This window comes from Poecilia mexicana, unplaced genomic scaffold, assembly GCF_051168715.1.
Source record: "Poecilia mexicana isolate PSO_F unplaced genomic scaffold, ASM5116871v1 scaffold_15, whole genome shotgun sequence".
In the NCBI taxonomy this organism is placed as follows: Eukaryota; Metazoa; Chordata; class Actinopteri; order Cyprinodontiformes; family Poeciliidae; genus Poecilia; species Poecilia mexicana.
In genome coordinates, this window is record NW_028263384.1 from 30,009,478 (window position 1) to 30,029,422 (window position 19,945).

The following is a 19,945-nucleotide window of genomic DNA, read 5'->3' on the forward strand; positions in this document are numbered from 1 at the left end:
AACTGGAGAAGATTCATTATCAGACCAGAACTGTGAAAGATTATTCCTATCAAAGGTACAAAAAGAGTTGCTATTCAAGAACGAGGTATTAAATCTCCAGATGGGAGTCCTCACAGTATTAAATGTAGATTCAAATTGTAAATAAATAGGGGCATGGTCTGAAAGGGCAATTGAACCCATATAGCAAGACAGAACAGAATGTAGATAGGTTTTTGGGATAAAAAATATAATCAAGTCTAGAATATGAGTTATGAGGATGTGAATTAAAAGAGAAGTCTTTTACTTTGGGGTTCAGCTGATGCCACACATCGACCAACCCAATATCTGAACATAATTCTTTAAGAGCAGAGGAGGCTTTGGGGTTGGATACATGTGCCGAGGAGGATTTGTCCAAACCAGCATCCATTATGCAATTGAAATCGCCATCCAGCAAGCCAAGACCATCACAATACTGACTAAACAATAAAATGACTTGCGAAATGAAGTTAGGTGAATCATTATTAGGGACATAGACATTGAGTATGGTTATAGATTGGCCAACAATTGAACCTTTGATCAAAATAAATCTACCTTCCAAATCTCTCTCCTTACATACAAAGGTAAAAGGGAGTTTCTCATTGATAAGAATGGCTGTGCCTTTTTTGTTCTGCGAATGAGAAGAAAAATAAACATTGCCCACCCAGTCTCTTTTTAGTTTCAGATGATCCACATCGGATAGCCTAGTCTCCTGGAGAAGTGCAATATCAGCTTCTTGCTTCTTTAAAAAAGTCAAAATTCTCTTCCTCTTGATTACATGGCCTAAACCCTGGACATTCCAGGAAATGAGATTAAGTGGCCAAGGCATACTGGTTTAAGGTACTATGTATGGTGTTAGAGGGAGATGAATGAAATACTGAGACCAAAAAGAGACATGAAGGGGAGAAAACCAAGATTAATGTGGAGCGACTAAAGAAAAGACAAAACAAAACCCCTTGACAAGCAGCACATACCCTCCCATATCCTGCCCCCAATTGGCAGGAAAGAGAAACATCCCAAAAGAAGTCACCATAAAACCCAAGTATAACTTCACAATACTGTATCTAAACAGTGATCACAGAAACAAACAGGACACCCAAAAACCGCATCAGTGCCCCAGGATGAATATTGACCACCGTCTACAGTCCTCTCTAACCCACAAAAAATTTGGAAAATTCCAAAAACAAAGCAGCTGACTCCGGAGTGTCAAAAAGGTGAATCTGACCCTCATGCAAACACTGAAGGCGAGCAGGGTAAGCGAATCCACGATACTTGTTAAGCCAAGCCTGCGCTCTCCCACGGCGTCAAACTCCCTTCGCTTACGCAGGACCTCAGAGGACAAATCGGGGTAGAGCAGCTGGGAGCCGCCATGTCGAATATCACGTTTCTTCAAAGCAGCTCTGAGCACAGCTTCCCGCTGTGAAAATCTTAAGAACCGAACCAGTACGCTCCTCGGGGTTTGCCCGGGTCAGGAACGGGGGCCAAGGCTCGGTGAGCCCGGTCGATCTCCAGCGAAGGGAAATCGGAAGGAAGGCCAACCAGAGCTGGAAGAGTTGACTGGAGAAAATCCACCAAGGGGGTAGTGCTCTCCGTCCCCTCTGGGAGATAGATGATTTTCAGACTTTTGAGGCGACTGCGGTTCTCCAAATCATCAACTTTCAGCAGAAGACGCTCCACTGCTTTTTCCATGGCGGCTAAGCGAGAGCTGTGGTCCTCCGTAGCGGAAATCCTTTCCTCGGCCTCTTCTGCGCGCTTCTCCAGCTGTGACGCTCGGTTGGACAGAGACGAGAGGGAATCCTCCACAGAGGTAATTGATATCTTTATCTCACTCAGAGTGCCATCGATGCCATCGAGACGGGCACCAACAGATTCATCCATTCCATTTACCCTGGAGGCCACGGATTTTATCTCCGCCAAAATCTGTTCCACAGCGGCTTGGTTAGCTGGCGCTGGCTCCGATGGGCTAGCAACAATTAGCTCTGCCTCGTTAGCTGTCAATTCGGCTATGTTTGTGCTGGTTTGTGCAGCAATTTTTTTTGATTATGCCAGTATCAAACCAGCACAAACGTAGCTCAGTTGATTGACACCCATTTTGTCTTATTTGAAGAAGGTGGGGGGTTGGTTGACCTTTGATGACCTCTAGAAACATTTCTTTATATCTTTAAAATGATAGCGGCACAAACGAAAATTTTTGCTGCACAAACGTTTGACACCAATTTTGTCTGATTTGAAGAAGGTGGGGGGGGCAACTTCACTCAGGTGCAAGTGTGTGCTGTTGAGTGGATCTTTTTTTGCCCGTTGATGAAAAAATAGGGAATTCCTTGTCACGCTGTGACTTCGGCATCTCCAATGGACAGTTTAACAGACAAAATGTAGGTGTCAAAAGTAGAAAGTCAGAAAATTAATAAAGTCCTGGGGCAGAGCAAAATCCTAAGCGCCCATATTGGTCTGGGTCACATGACCACCCCTCACTAAATAAATGTCTAATGTTAATACTCAGTGGTGGATTTTTTTTTTTACTTTTACAATTTTACTTTAACAATGAATTAAAAATTATAGTGCTGCACTTTTAGCTGCTGTGTCCTCCTGACTACCAGTAGTTCATTTTTGTCCTCTGTAGAGGACATTTCTAAACTTGAATATCTCCCACCCCCTGCATTCTACTGAATGAATTCCTTTTGGTATCTGGAGAGGACATTTAGGGCTTTTCAATGATGCCACATATGAAGGGGTGAGACTTTTGTACGTACCTTTTTCTAATTCATAAAAATGGCGTTCAACAGTAATAACACATTTTATGGGAAGAGACAAAGTAAGTGCATAAAACCTTTTATTACCTTACAAATAATGTGGGATTTAAAAAAAATGGTGATTGGACAATATTTTTTTCCTGGTAGTCAGTTAAAGGATCAGACTTTCCATCTGCCAGGGATCTGTAAGCTGGATCTCTGGAGACACAAGTCGGTCTTTGGCTCACTTATTATATCCAATGATGAAATATTGCTTAGTTTTTGTTGTTTTTTTTTCATTCTTTTTCAAGTGTCGCTATGGAAAAACACTGACTACCTTGGCCCTCGTGGTGAATTTGTTCTAGAACCAGTCTCCAAACCTAACTCCTTATTTCTATAAATATTTTAGTAATTTAGTAATATTTTAGCATTTCTCTGATTGTTTTCGTTCAAAGTGGCAGCTGTAATGATTGCCATGGTGTCAGGCTACCTGGCTTCATGTAGCGGGAGAGAGGGTGAGAACAGTCACGGTGAGCGCCTTGTGCTTGGTTACTTCTTTGTTGCTCCTTGGTCAGTGTTCATAGTTGAGCGTTATTTACCGTCAGGGCATTGCCTCAATTGCTGTTTAATGGTGCAGACAGTGGTGGTTTCTGACATGAGCAATACGGGCAAACACCCAGGTCATTATGTTTTTAGGAATAGCACGAGACCACCATGGATTTGGGCACAGAGATGGTATTGGTACATGGTACATAGACAACAACATCAATAGCCTATAGGCTACTTGTTAAGCTTAAGGTGCTGTATTGATATTAGCTAGTCATTGTTTAGCTATCATTACCTGCATTTCATTACCTTTACTCAACTGAGTCGGTTAGTTTGGGGGAAAAACTGTGCAAAGTTATTTGCGTTTTGCTGGTTTGCTGCTGTAACCTCGGTAATTCTGATCGATCAGAATAACCGAGGTTACATTGGTGCCGTGACCCATTCAACTACGCCAGCGCGGGTGGGTGCGTCTACTTCCTGGAACGCGGGCTGCGACTACTTCCTGGTGCCTCAGCAGATTGGTTCGGTTATCAGACACGGTGCTGATAACGTTCCGTGTGGACTCTTTGCCACTTCGGTAGTGTAGCGGTGGTCATTTAGTTTTTGTTTTTTTTATATTATTTTACCCATTTTGTGTCGTTGTGCAGAGCTGTAGTTATAACCGGAGTTTTTTTTTTTCCTTCTTCTTTTCTTTGCTCTTTCTGTGAGGGAGGGGCACTTTGAGACGAAATTAGTTTGAACGTTTTTACAGCTTTTTCACTCGGGTTTTACTAATTGATTTGTTGAAGGTGCACTTTGTCCCTGTGTTTAATTTATCAGTGCTCAAGATTTTAATTTTTTTGCTTTTGATCAGTAAGTACCAAGTTATGGCTAGCAACAATTCTTTTGGTAGGGGAAGGGGGTTTGGAATGTTTACTCCTATGCCTTCAGTTGCTAGAGGTAGGGGTTTGTTTTTGAATACCCCAGAAGCATCCACACCAAAACCAAACTTTGTTCATTTGGGTGAAAGAGTTAACACTGTTGATGCTCCACAATGTGATGTTGATGACAGACTTTTGAGTGACATTGTCATGGCCAGAGTTCCGTTTTGTTCTCTTTTTTCCTTTTTGGTTTGCCTGCTGCTTCCTTCCCTGTCCACCAGATGTCACCGGATGACTGAGCCCCTGGAGAGATCCGGTGCCAACCCCTTAGGCACACCTGTGTCTAATCTGGAGCTGGCTGCTGTGGCGTATTTATGGAGCGGCTGGCCAACACTTCAGTGCCTGAGTGTTTGCCTCCCATGGTGTTTTCCCGTGGCTGGCAAGATCATCAGTGAACGCTGTCATGATTGGGTGTGGGGGGTCCAGGCCCTTACCTTCTGGCATGTGCGATCTGGAGATGGGTCTTTATGACTGCAAAGTGATTGTCCCTACAATGATTGTTGAGAACCAAAATGAAGAACTGATTGTTGGCAGTAACCTGTTGAGATACATTATTAACAGGTTTAAGATGAGTCAGGATCTCCAGGACCAGGACCCCACAGCACTCTGTGACAGTAGTGATGTACAGCAGAAACTGCTAGGCTTGTTGGCAAAGGTGGAAGCTGCAGATGAAGACATCTGTGATGCAGTTGTCAGTCAAAATCAAGCGAGCTGTTACTCTTGAACCCATGACAGAGCATCTGATTTGGGGCAAGTTGCCGCAAGTGAATAATCTGTTGGCTGGGTGTACTGTTGTGGTGGAGCCAACAACAGCAAGATCGAAACCGAGAACAGTCTTAGTGGGGAGGTCAGTGTCAATTCTAAGAGCAGACGGGTGGCTCCCACTAAAGGTCGTTAATCCATCAGACAAGCCGGTTACTTTGAGACGTAATGCTAAATTGGCTGATGTGTGTACTTGTGATTCAGTGGAGATGTTTGCTGGTTCCCAACTCGGCATCCATCAACAAATACAAGTGCCGTTGGACAACAGTACAAAACACAGCCTCGTCTCAGAGGACTCCACCTTGCCAGATCATCCTCACCTTGTGACACCATGCACAGTTGACACCCCTCAGGCAAGGCTAAGAGAACTGGGACTGTCAGATGTGGATATTGAGTCATGTGACGTCTCCCCTGAATATAAGGCTAAACTGGGTGAGCTCATTGTTCAATACCAGTCGATCTTCTCAAGGGACAAGCTGGATTGTGGTAAAGCCACTGGTTTTCTACATCGCATCAGAATCATGGATGAGAAACCATTCCGATTGCCATGTAGGCGTATACGACCAACCCAGTATGAAAAGAGGCATTGGATGAGATGGAGGAGCGTGACAGCATACGGAAGTCTAGCAGTGAGTTTGCATCTCCCTTGGTGATTGTGTGGAAGAAGTATGGTGACTTATGGATCTGTAATGATTTCCAATGGATCAATGCACGCACTGTCAAGGATGCACACCCACTTCCTCATCCAGCTGATGCTCTAGCAGCCTTGGGGAGCAATGCCTTTTTCTCAACCATGGATTTGACCTCTGGCTATTACAATGTCGAAGTGCATGAGGCTGACCGAAAATACACTGCCTTTTCATCACCATTTGGATTGTATGAGTATAATCGGATGCCTCAGGGACTGTGTAATAGTCCAGCAACATTCATGAGAATGATGCTAAACATCTTCGGAGACCAGGACTTCATGAGCTTGTTGTGCTATCTGGATGATGTCTTGGTGTTTGCTCCAACAGAAGACCTAGCGCTGGAGCGTCTACACATGGTCTTCCAGAGACTCCAGAACCATAACCTCAAGCTCGCCCCAAAGAAATGTAATTTTCTGAGGAGGTCAGTGAAGTTCCTCGGTCATGTGATCAGCATAGATGGGATCCAGTCTGACCCTGATAAAGTGATTGCCATCACCACTATTACTGAGTCAGACCTTATGGAGGTTGGCACGAATATTCCCTCACAGAGAAGGATCCGTTCCTTCCTTGGCATGGTAGTTTACTACCAGCAATTTATTGAGGGGTGTTCGGCTATGGCCAAACCATTGTTTCGGCTAATCTCATGCTCTAAAGGTCCGCGTGGAGGAGGGAGAAAACGCCGCCAAATCCGCAAACAGCTCCGTGCTGAGGATTGGACTGAAGATTGTCGGCAGGCTTTCCATCAACTGAAGCAGGGTTTGCTAGATTGTGTGGTGCTGGCCCACCCAAACTTTAGTGAGCTCTTCCTCCTGTCTGTGGATGCTTCTACCGACGGACTTGGTGCAGTCCTGTCAAAAGTACCTGCTGGTGGTTCAACAGCCAGACCGATTGCTTTTGCAAGTAAATCGCTAAGTTATGCCCAATCTAAATATCCTGCACACCGACTGGAATATTTTGCATTAAAATGGGCTGTGTGTGACAAGTTCCATCACTGGTTGAGAGGTCACCAATTCATTGTGTGGACAGACAATAATCCGCTAACCTAGATCCTGTCCAAGGCTCGGCTGGACGCGTGTGAGCAAAGGTGGATCGCTAAGTTGGCGCCATTCCAGTTCGACATCAAGTACATTCCTGGATCGAAGAACGTGGTGGCTGACGCCCTTAGCAGAGAGCCCTTGGTGAAATCTAGTACATCTCACCGCTTGACGAGAGTACCTTATGATGATCTACTGGCAGAGGCTGCAGCAGTTGGTGCTAACGGGGTCCAGGAGGTGTTTTGCTGGTCAGCTAACCCACCTGAAGTATCTGAGTGCAACCAACAGATATGTCAGGGTGTGGCGGTTGTTGAGACCAGAGCAGTATCATCACTGGAGGTGGCTGCTGTACTCCAGGGATGCAGAGAAAGTGATCCTGTGGTGTGCCCACATGCCCTTCTCCTGCCACAGTTCTCGCAGACTGTTCTAACACCACCACATGTCAACTCTGAGGTGCTATCGCTTGAAGTGTTGCAGGAAATGCAGAGAACTGACACAGTTCTAAGTAGAGTGATCTTCTTTGTAGAGAGAAAGCGGAGACCTTCCAGGAGGGAACGTGTCAAGGAGTCGTCAGAAGTCCTCAAGCTTTTGAAAGGCTGGGAAAAGCTTGCGTTGAGAGATGGAGTTCTGTACCGGGTAGCTAAAAACCCTGTCACAAAGAAAAAGTCTTACCTTTTTGTTGTCCCCCGCTCACTGCACCAGAAGCTGTTACAAGGTGTTCACGATGAGACTGGTCACCAGGGTCAGCAGTGGACTCTGTACCTGACAAGGCTGAGGTTTTATTGGATTGGCCTACTGCATGATGTTACTGAGTATGTACAACACTGCAGACGGTGTGTTGTCAGCAAGTCACCAGAGCCGGAAGCCAGAGCTCCTTTGAAAAACATAAGGACCTCTGAACCTCTCGAACTCGTCAGTATTGATTTTTGGACTGCTGAGGACTCTTCCGACAGTTCACTGGATGTGCTAGTAGCTTCTGACCACTTCACAAAGATGGCACACGCCTTCTTGTGTCCCAATCAGTCAGCTAAAGCAGTCGCACACCAGCTGTGGAACAACTACTTCTGCATCTATGGGTTTCCCAAGCGACTACATTCCGATCAGGGGGCCAGTTTTGAGAGTTTGCTTATTGCAGAGTTACTGAATGTGGCGGGCGTGCAAAAGTCCCACACTACGCCTTAACACCCTATGGGGAATGGCTCGTGTGAGAAAATGAACCGGACTCTAGGCAACATGATTCGAGCACTGCCACCAAGAGCTAAACATCGTTGGCCTGAGGCCTTGAAATCTCTGACGTTTGCCTACAATTGTACAGTGCATGAGACGACAGGATATGCACCGTTCCTGCTCATGTTTGGGAGGGTGCCACGTCTTCCGGTGGACGTCATCTTTGGTTCGGTGCTCAGTGATTCAGAGGTGGTGGACTATGATTGCTATGTTGAATCCCTGTGAAAGGACTTGAGAGAAGCTATGGCCGTCGCCCAGTCGACAGCAACTACACAGCTCCAGCGTCACACTGAGCTATACAACCGGAGAGTGTGTGGTGTACCGGTGGAAGTGAACGACAGAGTGCTGCTGGCCAACAAAGGGGAACGTGGAAAAAGGAAGCTTGCTGACCGCTGGGACAGCACGGTGTATGTGGTGGTTGGAAAGAATGATGAAAACCACACCTTTAGGATCCAGAATCCCACTACAGGCCAAGTAAAAATGGTCCACCGCAATCTGATAATGCCAATAAACTTTCTGACTTTACCTGAAGATGACCCTGATGACCGGGAGGAGGTTGTTCTGTCTCCAACCTCAAGTTCACTTGACCTAAGTGTTGGGAGGTCAGCAATCAGTGATGTTGTTTCTGACTCAGCAGAGTTTAGAACAAGAGTGTGGGTATCTGACCTACCTTTGGGAGCAGGCAGTGAGACAGATGCAGAAGATACTGAGCAGGTAGAGAGCACCATGCTGGAGGGAGCCACAGAACCTAATAATGTCCTATCAGAGGACAGGGTGTTGCCTCTAGCCCAGCCAGTCCTTGATCAGTTACAACCCTCTGATGGAGCTGCTTTGATGGACAGCAGTTCAGCAGACTGCTGCAGCAGTCCTAATGGCTTGCCCTGAGACCTTTCCAGCTCCTGCTACTGACATTCTCACTGACGTACCTGCTGTTAGTACTGTGACAGTAGTTGATGGTGCGACTGACCGTAGATCTAGAGCTGGGCGGTTGTTGAGACCAGTGACTAGATTTATTGAAATAATGCACCAAAGAACAGCTTTAGTTTGAGTTCTTAATTATAAAACTACAGTTTTATTTGTTTCAATTTTGACCTTGAGGTTTTGTAACAATATTGATATTTCATGTTTGTTTTGCTATTTGGGAGGTGAGTTTACAGTTACATGTCAACAGGATATGTATATGGGCATATTTTTTCCCTATGTGTGTAGATGGGGTCTGGCCAACCTTTTCTCATACTGATCCTCATGGGATAGTCTAAGTGACTGGGTCTTTGTAACTGTGAATTTAATGTGATTGTACCTCACAAGCGACTTTGGAAACGGCGGTTGTGTGTTGGTTTCCTGTGCATTTGAATAGTGGTCTTACTCCATTTTGTGTGTTTGTACCTGTGGTGTTACTGTACTTTTTTTTTTCTTGCTTTTTCTATTGTTGTTTTATTTTGGTTGTTGTAATGGGGCAAGTGGAATTCGACAGGAGGGAGTGTAACATAGTTAATATTGTATAGAATTCCACTTGTCATTACTTCCCAGTTTGGGTTCATGTGTAAAGGTGAAACAGCACCCCCTCCTGGTGGTTGGCAGGGTTAAATATAGTGAACACAAACATCTCATTGCCAGTTCATGAGAGATGGGCGCGAGGTAGGTTCACTGAGTTTAACGCTCCAGTAAAATGCTATGTTAGCTTGTTGCTAACATGAAATGCTGTCTCTCGTAAGGTGCTGAACCCGCTGTGATGAACCCGATTCCTGATCAGTCCATATTCTGTTTCGAACAGATAAATGACGTTTCATCTCATCCTGTCTCCTGGCCCTTATTCATACAACGCAGAACTGATTTATGCTGATTGATCAGAATTACCGAGGTTACACTGCCATGATCCTAACACAAACCTGCACAGCAGCAGCAGGTCTCCTTCACTCCCACACAGGTGTAAACCCAGCTCGAGCGTCTCAGCGTTAATGTTACATTTGAAGGCGGCTCGGAAAAACAGGTTATGACTTAACGGATTTAACTGTTTTAACTGCTGAAAAAGGTGACAGAGGACATGGATAGTGCGGAAACTCCTACTGTATCAAATTGATATAAGAATAACAGACTGTTGGCCATTCTAAGGTAAAAACAATAAACAGCTTCCAGTCCAGGGGGGAAACAATGTCCACCAATGCCCGCCGGCCCGCTACGGACACCGTGAAAGCTCAAACAAGGTGATTCAGCAAAGTTATCCCATTTTTTCCAACTGCTTGTGCGTGTTTTCTCCCAGTCTATGGGAGAACGGTACCTGATGGAGAAACGCGAATCCACGTGCCTTCAATTTCTTTCAAAGAACCAACTAGCACCAACTAGGCACGTGGAGAGCATTACACGTTTTCAATGGGTACCGTTACTGTGTAAACAAAGATTGTAATTAGAACGTTTTCATGTAAATGATCCAACAAAAACGAAACAAAAATTCCGTTTTTGTTGGATCACTGTCGTGTAAACGCCCCCTGATATAGTGACCCCTCGTTTTTCACGGGGTTTGCGTTCCGAAAATAACCCGCAATAAGTGAAATCCGCGAAGTAGTTACCTTTAGTTTTTTACAACTATAACACTGCATAATTAAATACTCTACATTGAAATCAAAGAGCAAAACCTGTTTTCAAGTCAGCGGATGTGCATGTTCATCAATCACGGCATTAATGTGATCCGGAGTCATGTCATTAAAGCGTCTCCTCCAAGCTGCTTTGCGAGATTCACAACTGGATCTACGGCAGAGCCTCCATCCACAGTTTTTTCCAGCAGGCATTCAAAGTTTCAGTTTTCATCTCCTGAATGGCCAATCTGTATTATGTATATTTTAGCCAATCAGGTCGCAGAACACAATGCACTGTGAAAAAAACTGCACAAAAAAAATCTGTGAAGCAGCGAGACCACGAAAGGTGAACCGCGTTGCAGCGAGGATTCACTGTATACCTGTGTATATTGCAAGATTTACAATCCACAAAATTTTCTCCAGTTGCATGTAGACTTGCTCTATCTGTCTGGTAAGATTTATTGAATTATTAATTGGTCAGAATTATTTAGATACTTATTTAGGAATTTGTTTCAGCATGACCTTTTTTTAAGTAATGTATTTGCATATTGGACTAAATATTGGTTCATCCCATCCATGTGTAAATGTTAGTCAGATACTTTTTCAATTACTCATAGTTATTCATAGCCAAACCAGAATTATTGTTGCACAACAAGGCATAGCAGTCAGGGAATAAACGTTGGCAAATCTATTACTAAAATAACATTTCCATAAAATGTGATAGCAGATAAAGTACCAAAATCTGGTATCTCCAGCACTGAGATCATTGTACCTACCTGAGAGTCTCCAGGTTGCAGTTTGGACTCTTCAGTCCAGCAGAGAGAAGCTTCACTCCTGAATCCTTAAGGTTGTTGTTACTCAGGTCCAGTTCTCTGAGACTGGAGGACTTGGAGCTGAGAGCTGAGGACAGAGCTTCACAGCTTCTCTCTGAGAGGTTGCAGTAACTCAGTCTGAGGAGACAAAGGAGAAAATCTGGTATCAAACAAGTCTTCAAAAATGATGTTTATGTGTTTCCAGTGACCAATGTTCCCCTGAAAAGATTGATGGAACTGCTGATTTTACTTATGTTGCCTCTTATTGTGAACTGGTTCATTATAATAAAATTATACAGCAAAGCCAATCGTTACCTTATCATTAGCAGATTTTTGTTTGTCAAAAATAGAAGCAGTAACAATCTGTCCTCACAGAGCTTTGTTGGAGGCTTTAACCATTGGCAGCAGCCTCAGAAGAATCTCCTCTGAAGCAGAGTATTTCTTCAGGTCAAACTCATCCATATCTTCTCCTGAAGACACCAAGATGAAACCCAGAGCTGACCACTGAGCAGGAGACAGTTTATCTGTGGAGAGACTTCCTGAACTCAGAGACCGTTGGACCTTCTCCACTAGAGAACGATCATTCAGTTCATTCAGGCAGTGGAACAGATTGATGCTTTTCTCTGCAGACACATTCTCACTGATCTTCTCCTTGATGTATTGAACTGTTTCGTGATTGGTCTGTGAGCTACTTCCTGTCTGTACCAGCAGACCTTGTAGGAGTCTCTGATTGGTCTGCAGTGAAAGACCCAGGAGGAAGCGGAGGAAAAGATCCAGGTGTCCATTTGGACTCCGTAAGGCCTGGTCAACAGCTCTCTGATGGAGAGACTTTAGTTCAGACTTCTTAAATGATGAAGACTTCTTAGATGTTTGTGTTTCTTCCATCAGGTTGACACCAAAGTTGATGAAGGTCCGATGAACACGAAGAGCAGCCAGAAACTCCTGAACGCTCAGATGGACGAAGCAGAACACCTTGTCCTGGTACAGCCCTCTCTCCTCTCTAAAGATCTGTGTGAATACTCCTGAGTACACTGAGGCTGCTCTGATATCGATGCCACACTCTGTCAGGTCTGATTCATAGAAGATCAGGTTTCCTTTCTCCAGCTGATCAAAAGCCAGTTTTCCCAGAGACTCAATCATCTTCCTGCTCTCTGGACTCCAGTGTGGATCTGTTTCAGCTCCTCCATCATACTTGACCTTCTTCACTTTGGTCTGAACCAACAGGAAGTGGATGTACATCTCAGTCAGAGTTCTGGGCAGCTCTCCTCCCTCTCTGGTCTCCAGCACATCCTCCAGAACTGTAGCAGTGATCCAGCAGAAGACTGGGATGTGGCACATGATGTGGAGGCTTCGTGACGTCTTCATGTGGGAGATGATCCTGCTGGCCTGCTGCTCATCTCTGAATCTCTTCCTGAAGTACTCCTCCTTCTGTGGGTCATTGAACCCTCTGACCTCTGTCACCATGCCAACACACTGAGGAGGGATCTGATTGGCTGCTGCAGGCCGTGTGGTTATCCAGAGGAGAGCAGAGGGAAGCAGTTTCCCCCTGATGAGGTTTGTCAGCAGAACATCCACTGAGCTGGACTCTGTAGCCTCAGTCAGGATCTCCTTGTTGTGGAAGTCCAGCGGAAGTCGACTCTCATCCAAGCCATCAAAGATGAACAGAACCTGGAAGTGTTCAAAGCTGCAGATTTCTTTGGTTTCAGTAAAGAAGTGATGAATCAGTCCCACCAAGCTGAACTTTTTCTCTCTCAGCACATTCAGCTCTCTGAAGGTGAATGGAAATATGAAGTGGATGTTCTGGTGGGCTTTGTCTTCAGCCCAGTCCAGAGTGAACTTCTGTGTTAAGACAGTTTTCCCAATGCCAGCCACTCCCTTTGTCATCACTGTTCTGATTGGTTGATCTCTTCCAGGTGGGACTTTAAAGATGTCTTCTTGTCTGATTGCCGTTTCTGGTCTGTGTGGTTTCCTGGATGCTGTTTCAATCTGTCTGACCTCATGTTCATCATTGACCTCTCCAGTCCCTCCCTCTGTGATGTAGAGCTCTGTGTAGATCTGGTTCAGAGGGGTTGGACTTCCTGCTTTAGCGATTCCCTCAAACACAGACTGGGACTTCTTCTTCAGACCAGATTTAAGTTGATGTTGACAAACTGTGGCAAAATGTTCTAAATAAACACAGAAAGTAAAATCAGGAAAGAAAGAAAATCATCTTCTGACAACTCCATTAGAAAGGTTCAGAAGACAAAAGCTGGTTTTTGAGAGAGTTTGTCTGCTTATCTGTTGACAGTCAATACTGATGGGAATAATGTAAAGTAATGTAAATGAACAGCTTTTGTGAACACTCCCAGGTTGCAAAGCAGTTTTGGGGAAAACTTTAAAAGGAGTTTTCTCAAAAAATATATTGGAGAGAAAATTCAAATGGCCATCTCTTTTTTCATTTTGTTTTGATTTCCAAGTGTTAGACATCACTGGAAATTTAAGAAGTTCAACTTTTAGAATTAGGAAATAACTCAAATCGCCCCTGGATAACTTTGTTTCTACTTTTGGTGCAGCCGGTCAAAAATGTGCGATTTCTCCTTCAGGAAAAATCTGTAGAAATCCTCTTACTGCTCTGCAGACGGTCAGCCAGCTCCTCCTGCTTCATCCTCCTCAGGAAGTTTAGTGTGATCTTCATCACTGCCTCTCTGCTGCTCCTCCTCTGCTCTTCATCCTCACCTTCCAACTCTTCCTCATCATCTCTCTGACTCTCTGAGCATTCTGGGTGATCTGGACTCAGAACCTTCTGGATCTTCTTGAGCTCGTTCTTCACAAAAGTGACAATGTTGTCCTCCAGCAGCTGGAACAGAATAATATATGAAGGAAACATCAGACTGAAACCATGGAGCCAAACATCAGATCCATGTTGGACAGACTGACAGTCCTCTGGTCTATAAAGTGCAGCATGGAGACGACTGTGAACAGAACCCATGGAAAAGTAGTTGTTGTTCATGTACAGACCATAAATATGGAGTCCAGCTGTGTTTGATGCTGCTGGGCAGACGGACCACTGGGAACCTCTGAGCTCTGCTGATCCGCTCTGTGGAGGAACCAGGAACAATTAGGAAGGCAGGAAATCTTCATACAGCAGTTTTCACAGATCGAATCACTAAGAGCTTCACAGTAAATGTTATGAAAACAGAAAAACAAAACATCATATGAAAACACTACAAATAAGTTAATGAGAGAAAGATGAACTAAAAGGATAAAGGCCAGTACCACCAGAATCAACTAGTAAACATTTTAAAAAGTGGGTCTTCAACTGGGACTTTAGACTGTCCATACCGTCTGCCAGTATGAAGACAGTGTCCTTGTTGGGAATCCAGGGGTTTGGGTTCTATTTCATCCCTACTGACCGCCAGAGGGCGGTGCTGAAAGCACTGAATGTTCCCTTCGCGCATGTGCCGTTCGAGCAATAATGTCAGAGTCACACCTGTGACACATTGGACGATCAATCAGAGGCTATATAGCATGATGTCATCCAAGGCTCTGTTCCTCTTTTCTTCTCGCCTGCGTTTCGCTTTGTATGGCGTAGGCCTTGGATTTCTGGATCTTTTCGCCGTCGTTGGACACCCGACTCCCTGTTGGCCGGAGTTGCGGTGTATATCCCTCCGAGGGCTGCAACGGCTCTTCACTTACGGTACTGTTTGTTGGTGATGACAGCATTTGCGCCTCCCCTCCCGACTCGCAGCTTATGATCACTGTGTTGGAGTTTTGCTAACGGTGTTAGCCTTTCTGAGTCTGACGTTTGTCCCAATTTTAGCCGTCCTTAAAAACGATTTGTTGTTACTTTGATTGATGAAGGCGTCAGCCCCTTTTTTCTTTTCTCTAGTTTTTTTGGCTGTGATTGGTGACGGCAGCGTTCACGCGCTCTCTCCCGATCTTGATCTGTTTTTCATCCTATGCTAGACATTGCTGACCACACCTGCCTGTCCTTGGTCTGCTGTTTTTTTTCTGTAATTGGTGACGGTAGCGTCTCACCCCCTCTCCCAATTTCAGCCGATCTTGTTGATTGTAGCTTTGTTCTGGCTTACCTGACTCTTTGTTTGCTGTTTTAATTGGTGACGGCAGCGTTCTCACTCCCCTCTCCCAGTTTAATTTTTTCCTTTGTTCTGGACATAGCTGACGGCGTCAGCCCCTTTGTTGCTCTTTTATTGTGATTGGTGACGGTAGCATTCTCTGCCCCCTCTCCCAATCTTAGTCTGCTCTGCGTGCCTGTGGTGGGACTCGCTTCAGTTTTGGACATGGATAGCTCCCACCGTTGTTCGGATTGCGGGGGCTGTGCTTCAGGGAGATGATGGTCATGACCTGTGCCCTGCCTGCCTCGGACATGATCACCTAGTTGAGGCCCTGTCAGATAATCCCTGCATGAACTGCAGCTACATGCCTCATGCAGTGAAGGTGGCTCGACTGGCCCAGTTGCGCCCCGAGTGTGAACATGACCACCTTCTGGGCAGGTGGCCGTGCCAAGGGGCTCTAAGCGCAGGACTGAGGCCACAACCTCTGTGGCTCCTCCTAAGAGGAGCTAAATCTGACCCTGGTCAGATTTAGCTCGTGCTAAATCTGACCAGGGTCTTTCCACAAGGGTTGAGCGATTGACTGCAGAGTTGGCAGAGATAAAATCCCTTTTTCAGGCACATCAGGTGGATGCTCCCCTGACTGGGTTTTCATCCCCACCTATGCCAGAGTTGGCTGTGGAGGACGATGTGATGTCTTTGGCTGCCTCTGCCTCTCACTTTGGGAAGGAGGAAGAGGAGGCACAGTCATCTCGCGCTTCAGAGACTGGCTCATGCTCTTCATCTCAGAGTGAGGCTAGTGGGTCTGGTGACAGCTCAATGCAGGACATCATGCGTATGGCCTTGAGACAGCTGCAGCTGGATGTCCCACCAGTGGTGGAGTCCGCTCCTGGCAGCACCTTTTTCAGGCGTGGACGAGGCCCTGCTCCCTTTTCTGTCCCTCCATCGGAGGAGTACCTCAGGGAGTTGCATGCTTGTTGGCGGGACCCTAGAGTCTTTTCCCATCTCTCCACAGATGGTCGAGTGTTGGCAGCTATGTATGAGTCAGTCAAGGCAGGCTTGGATCGCATGCCTGCGGTTGAACCTGCTGTTGCCTCGCTCATTGTGTCCCCAGATGAAGCGCTGCGTGATGATGTTCGGGGCCCGCGGGCTCAATGCCGTATCACAGATGACTTCCTCTGTAAGGCGTATAATGCTGGAGCACGTGCCGGGCGCCTTGGCAATTTCTTGGCACACCTCATGTTTGCCCTTTCTGCGTCCCTCCAGGATACCAGTGGGGCAGATGCAGCTATTGGCTTTAGCGATGCAGCGCTTCAGGCCTTTGCATTGATGTCCAGGGAGCTTGGGCGTGTGATGTCTTTTCTCATCCAGGCTCGCCGACAGGTCTGGCTGGCTCAGTCCACGTTGACTGATACATGCCGCAGGACCCTCCGCAGTGTTCCTGTGGTGCCAGGGGAGTTGTTCGGTTCTGCTGCCTTGGAAGTGCTGGAACAAACCGTTCAGGCGCGCCAGACTAGAGATCAGCTTTCAGGCCTCAGCAGAGGTATGCCCCCTCCTCATCGTAATCCAAGGCGCCCATCGGCTGGCCCCAGCATTCGGCCGCTGCCTCAGGGTTCTGCTCGGCCTAGTGGGTCTTACCCTCGTCATGTAGAGCAGAGACCCAGCAGGGACTTTCGTGAACTGGTCCATCAACCGACCAGACACACCCGGGCCACGGAGTTTGGCCGCTGTCTCCCCAGGTCCCCTAGGAGTCGTGGAGAGAGAAAGTGAGGCCACCAGGCCAGCCGTCGGATATTTTTCTCATCAGCAGCTCAGTTACTGGGCTGCTCACGCTGTGGATCCATGGGTGGTTGCCACTCTGACCCATGGTTACCGGTTACAATTCCGACGGCGGCCTCACATCTCACACCGGGTCAGGGTGACTGTCATTGCAGACCTGGTGAAAGCGCAAGCCCTGAACCAGGAGCTTTCCACCCTCCTGACAAAGGGTGCAATCGAGGTAGTGGATCCTCTGCGGCAACCCAGAGGCTAGTATTCAATGTATTTCCTCGTGCCAAAAAAGACAGGCGGATTTCGTCCCATTTTAGATCTCAGGGGACTCAATCAGTATTTAAAGGTCCTGTCTTTCCACATGCTTACGACGGCAGAGGTTCTGCAAGCTGTGACAAAGGGAGAATGGTTTACATCAATCGACCTTACAGATGCGTACTTTCATGTACCTATTGCAGCGGAACATCGTCGCTTTCTCAGGTTTTCCTATCGGGGTCGCCACTGCCAGTTCCGAGTGCTCCCATTCGGCCTCTCACTCTCCCTGAGGGTGTTCACTTGGTGCGTGAAGGCGGCCCTCTCTCCCCTGCAGGCCCACGGCATGAAGGTTCTGCCATACCTCAACGGCTTCTCTGCGCCCCATCTCGAGAGCAGGCATCTCGCGATGCGAGTTGCCTGCTCGCTCATGTGTCCCGGCTGGGCCTCAGGGTGAACTTGGAGAAGAGCTGTCTGATTCCATCGCAGACAACCACTTTTCTTGGGGTACTTTTGGATTCTCCCTCCATGACAGCCTACCCATCTGTCCAGAGGGTGGATGACATTCTCCGACTGGTGAGTCGATTCAGGTTGGGCAGGCAGCTTTCTTACATCGCCTTCCTGCGGCTGCAGGGCAAACTAACATCGGTTACTTGGGTTGTGCCCTTAGGTCTGCTATCACTGTGCCCTTTGCAGAGGTGGATCAACAGCTGGCGCCTGGATGCCAGGCTACACAGGCATCGCAAACTTGTGGTAACATGGCCATGTCTTCGTGCCCTGAGTCCATGGAGAGACAGGGCCTATTTGTCCAGGGGTGTGTCCATGGGGGTGGTTGTGTATCGCAGAGAGGTGGTCACGACAGATGCCAGCTCCATGGGATGAGGCACTGTGTGGCAACACAGGGCGGTTCAGGGCCGCTGGGGTCCACAGGATCGCTCCAAGCATATAAATGTCCTGGAGCTGCATGCTGTGCATTTGGCTCTCAGGCACTTTTTGTCCCACCTGCAGGGGAGACATGTCCTGATTCAGTCAGACAACACCTCTGTTGTCTACCACATCAACCACCAAGGCGGCACCAGGTCGGCGCAGCTTCTGAAGGAGTCCAAGGATCTCCTGGAATGGCCATCTGTTCATCTCTCCACCCTGCGGGCGGTGTACTTGCCAGGTAGCAGACTCCCTTTCCCGACAGACGCCAGCTCCGGGAGAGTGGTCCCTCCACAGCGACATAATCCGCCTGATCTAGGTCCTTTTCGGTCAGGCAGAGGTCACCCTGTTTGCCACAGAGGAGTCGACTCATTGTCCTCTATGGTTTTCCCTTACAGGGGCAGCAGGTGGTCTGGGCCAGGATGCCTTGGCCCATCCTTGGCCAAGGGTCCTCCTATATGCCTTCACCCCCCTTTCCCTGATATGGCCAACACTTCAGAGAGTTCGCGAGGAGGGTCACAAGATGTTGCTGGTGGCTCCATATTGGCCGGCACGGCCATGGTTCCCTCTTCTACGGAGTCTGTGTCACGGTGTCCCATCATGGTGTCTTCCGACCCGGAAGACACCACTTTAGGGACAAACCCGGCGTTTGTCCCTAAAGTGCTTTCTCATTCTCATTTTAACCAACCATTGAGGATGGCGCGTTTTCAGCCTATGTCAGGGGAAGCTGGTGATAGTTCAGAGTTGCTGTGCCCAGTGAGGGCACTGGAGGCCTATATTGCAGCCACTGCTGCTATAAGGCGCTCGGACCAGCTTTTCTTGTGTTATGGGGGCCCTAGATTGGGTTGTCCTCTGTCCAAACAGCGCCTCTCCCATTGGATCGTGGACGTCATCTGCCACGCCTATGCTGCAGGGCATCGCTTCCGGCCAGTCGGCGTGAAGGCACACTCTACCAGGGGTGTTTCCACTTCCTGGGCAGCCTTGAGGGGAGTTCCACTGGAAGCTATATGTGCTGCTGCATCATGGGCTTCTCTGAGCACGTTCACTAGATTTTACGATGTGAATGTGGCCTCCTCTCATCCTCTAGACCAGGTTCTTTTACAAGGGTCCTCTGGGCCTCCTCAGTGAGGTTTGTGCTCAGGATTCCTTGTGACATCGCTGGTATTAGTCATTCAGTGCTTTCAGCACCGCCCTCTGGCAGTCAGTAGGGATGAAATAGAACGAAAGTTACATATGTAACTACGGTTCTATGAATCCCGGATGACCGCCAGAGATTCTCTGTCACTCAGAATCCTTCCATTTTGCGAGAAGATTCTGTAGGAACAGAGCCTCGGATGACGTCATGCTATATAGCCTCTGATTGATCATCCAATGTGTCACAGGTGTGACTCTGTTGACATTATTGCTCGAACGGCGCATGCACGAAGGGAACATTCAGTGCTTTCAGCACCGCCCTCTGGCGGTCATCCGGGATTCATAGAACCGTAATTACATACGTAACTTTCGTTCTGTGTTTCTACTTATTTCCTTTTAGTACAGTATGGAATATGGTGTAATTTCTTTTACAAATTTAGAGTATTATTAGAAAGTCCAGAGAATACTTATACTTATTTAGCAACCCAGAACAGGGATTAGAACTT

The 19,945-nt window shown here is 47.0% G+C and overlaps 1 protein-coding gene across 3 annotated transcripts in view; it reads right to left on the bottom strand.

The window, feature by feature from the left end:
• The window catches only part of LOC148155398 (NLR family CARD domain-containing protein 3-like), a 57,846-nt gene that overhangs the window by 27,509 nt on the left and 10,392 nt on the right, over positions 1-19,945 (bottom strand). For all 3 annotated transcript variants that reach the window (XM_088013234.1, XM_088013233.1, XM_088013232.1), the window contains 4 exons: positions 14,305-14,383; positions 13,915-14,143; positions 11,681-13,472; positions 11,272-11,445 (listed from right to left, as the gene is read on the bottom strand). In XM_088013234.1, the coding sequence (XP_087869360.1) occupies positions 11,272-11,445; positions 11,681-13,472; positions 13,915-14,143; positions 14,305-14,383 (2,274 nt within the window). The remainder of the gene's footprint in view (positions 1-11,271; positions 11,446-11,680; positions 13,473-13,914; positions 14,144-14,304; positions 14,384-19,945) is intronic.